Source organism: Galeopterus variegatus, unplaced genomic scaffold (assembly GCF_000696425.1).
Source record: "Galeopterus variegatus unplaced genomic scaffold, G_variegatus-3.0.2 Scaffold20773, whole genome shotgun sequence".
NCBI lineage: Eukaryota > Metazoa > Chordata > Mammalia > Dermoptera > Cynocephalidae > Galeopterus > Galeopterus variegatus.
This window is the reverse complement of record NW_007746884.1, coordinates 7,561-9,567: the sequence shown is the minus strand read 5'-3', so window position 1 is coordinate 9,567 and position 2,007 is coordinate 7,561. Positions and strand designations below refer to the sequence as shown.

The 2,007-nt window shown below is 40.6% G+C and overlaps 1 protein-coding gene across 1 annotated transcript in view; it reads left to right on the top strand.

Moving 5' to 3' along the window:
* The first annotated feature begins 1,629 nt into the window (after window positions 1-1,629).
* Window positions 1,630-2,007, top strand: part of LOC103583233 (primary ciliary dyskinesia protein 1-like) — a 6,679-nt gene continuing 6,301 nt past the window's right edge. The window contains exon 1 of the mRNA XM_008564611.1: window positions 1,630-1,766. Coding sequence (XP_008562833.1) covers window positions 1,630-1,766 — 137 coding nt within the window. The remainder of the gene's footprint in view (window positions 1,767-2,007) is intronic.

The window sequence follows — 2,007 nt, the reverse complement described above, 5'->3', positions numbered from 1 at the left end:
ACTGACAGAACTTTATGGGAGTGAAGGTTCCTGCAAGGGAGAGGCAGAGGGATTTGTGTCATGTGTAGGTTGGTGTAGACTTTCAAGTTTGGGGTCATTCAACAATAATTTGTTGAGCTGGAAACACAGTAATGAGCAGGCTCCTGCTTTCCTAGGATTTACACTCTGATCTAAAGAAGGCAGATGGTAAACAAGATAATTTCAGAGCTTAGGATGAAGCAGCTCAAAAAAGATGAGGAGAGAGAGCTTTCCAGGCCCAGGGAAGAGCAAGTGCCAGGACCCTGAGGCAGCAGGAGCCAGCGACTGGGGGTTAGAGCGAGGGCCCTCTCCCCCTCAGACTCTGCCCCTCACCAGGGGCTTTCCACCCATCCTACCTCCAACAACCAGCACGCCCCACTTGCTTCCCCATACCCTGCTTTATTTTTCTTGTTGGTATTCATGACTGGGTTTGTACTTTATATTCATTTGTTTTTTTCTTCCTTTCTTTCTTTCTCTTTTTTTTCTATCCCCAACTAGAATGTACACTCTGTGAGATCTGGGACTTTGTTTTGTTTTTTGCTATATCTTGAATTCCCAAAACAGTACCTGGCACACAGTAAGTGCTCAATAAATACTTGAATGGCTGAATGGAAGGTCCATGTGGTTGAGCACAGAGAGAAGGGACAGAGTGGTACCAGATTCAGAGGAGGGGATAGACAGGAAGGAGGGTATGCCAGGCACTTATGAGGGACTGAGTAAGGCCTCTGCAGGGTCAGTGGAAGGGCCAGGCACACAGGGGCAGAGGGTCTCATCTAGAAAGTAAACCAAAGAGCCTTCGGTGGAAGTCAGAGAGAACATGAGCCCTCATCGCACCTAGTATACCAGTCCTCCCTTTCTCTATTTTCTTTCTATATTTGTTGAGCACTTACTATGTTCCAAGCCCCACTGGTACAGAGATACAAAGGAGGAATAAGGCACAGTGTAATATTTCACTTTGGACAGCATAGCAGTCCATCTCAAAGATTTGAACAGAGAGAATCAAATTACACAAAAATATAGGAAACCGAGTTATTTGGACATGAACTTGTCTGTGTGTTCCTAGCTTTTCCTTGTTGCTCAACATTGACATCTGATAATTCTTGTGAAGATGATCGTTCTGGGAATTCATGTCAGAATCACTAAAGCATATTGATAGTATATATTTATATCGCCGACACAATCAACTGATTATAAAGGATTAATGTAGTAATTGAATAGGAAACCGAGTTATTTGGACATGAACTTGTCTGTGTGTTCCTAGCTTTTCCTTGTTGCTTAACATTGACATCTGATAATTCTTGTGAAGATGATCGTTCTGGGAATTTATGTCATAATCACTAAAGCATATTGATAGTATATATTTATATCGCCGACACAATCAACTGATTATAAAGGATTAATGTAGTAATTGGTAAATAAGATCAATTTAAACCTGAAAAAGTTGGTTCACATGTATTTAATGAAAAGAGTATATAAAGATAATACAAATGCTTGTGTCTATCATGGGAAGACTATATTTGTGCATGTGTCAGCCTCTTTGGCTAGACACAAGAGAGCATATCACATTTTCTCATCTCTTTCCTCTCAGGAATAATTCCAGCTAACGGGAAGATGAATGTGACTGTTAAGTTCACACCCTTTCAGTATGGGATCGCACAGATAAAAATGCAGTTGTGCATTTCACAGTTCAACTCTCAGCCATATGAATGTGTCTTCACCGGAACGTGCTATCCCAACATGGCCTTACAGTATGGCTTCTTTGGAGTGTTTTTGTTTATTCTTAAAACTTTTCCAAAAGTCTAAGTCTTCCTTTCTTCCATTCTCTTTCTTGTAACAGAATGCCATCAAAAGCTTATTTAAAAATGATGAGCCTACATAAAATACACTTTTAAATATAACAGTAGTACATAGAATGTCTCTATGCTAGTAGCAGTTGTTGCTTCTGCCAAGAGGGGAAGAAAGGACTCAGGGAAAAAAAGGGATTTTCAA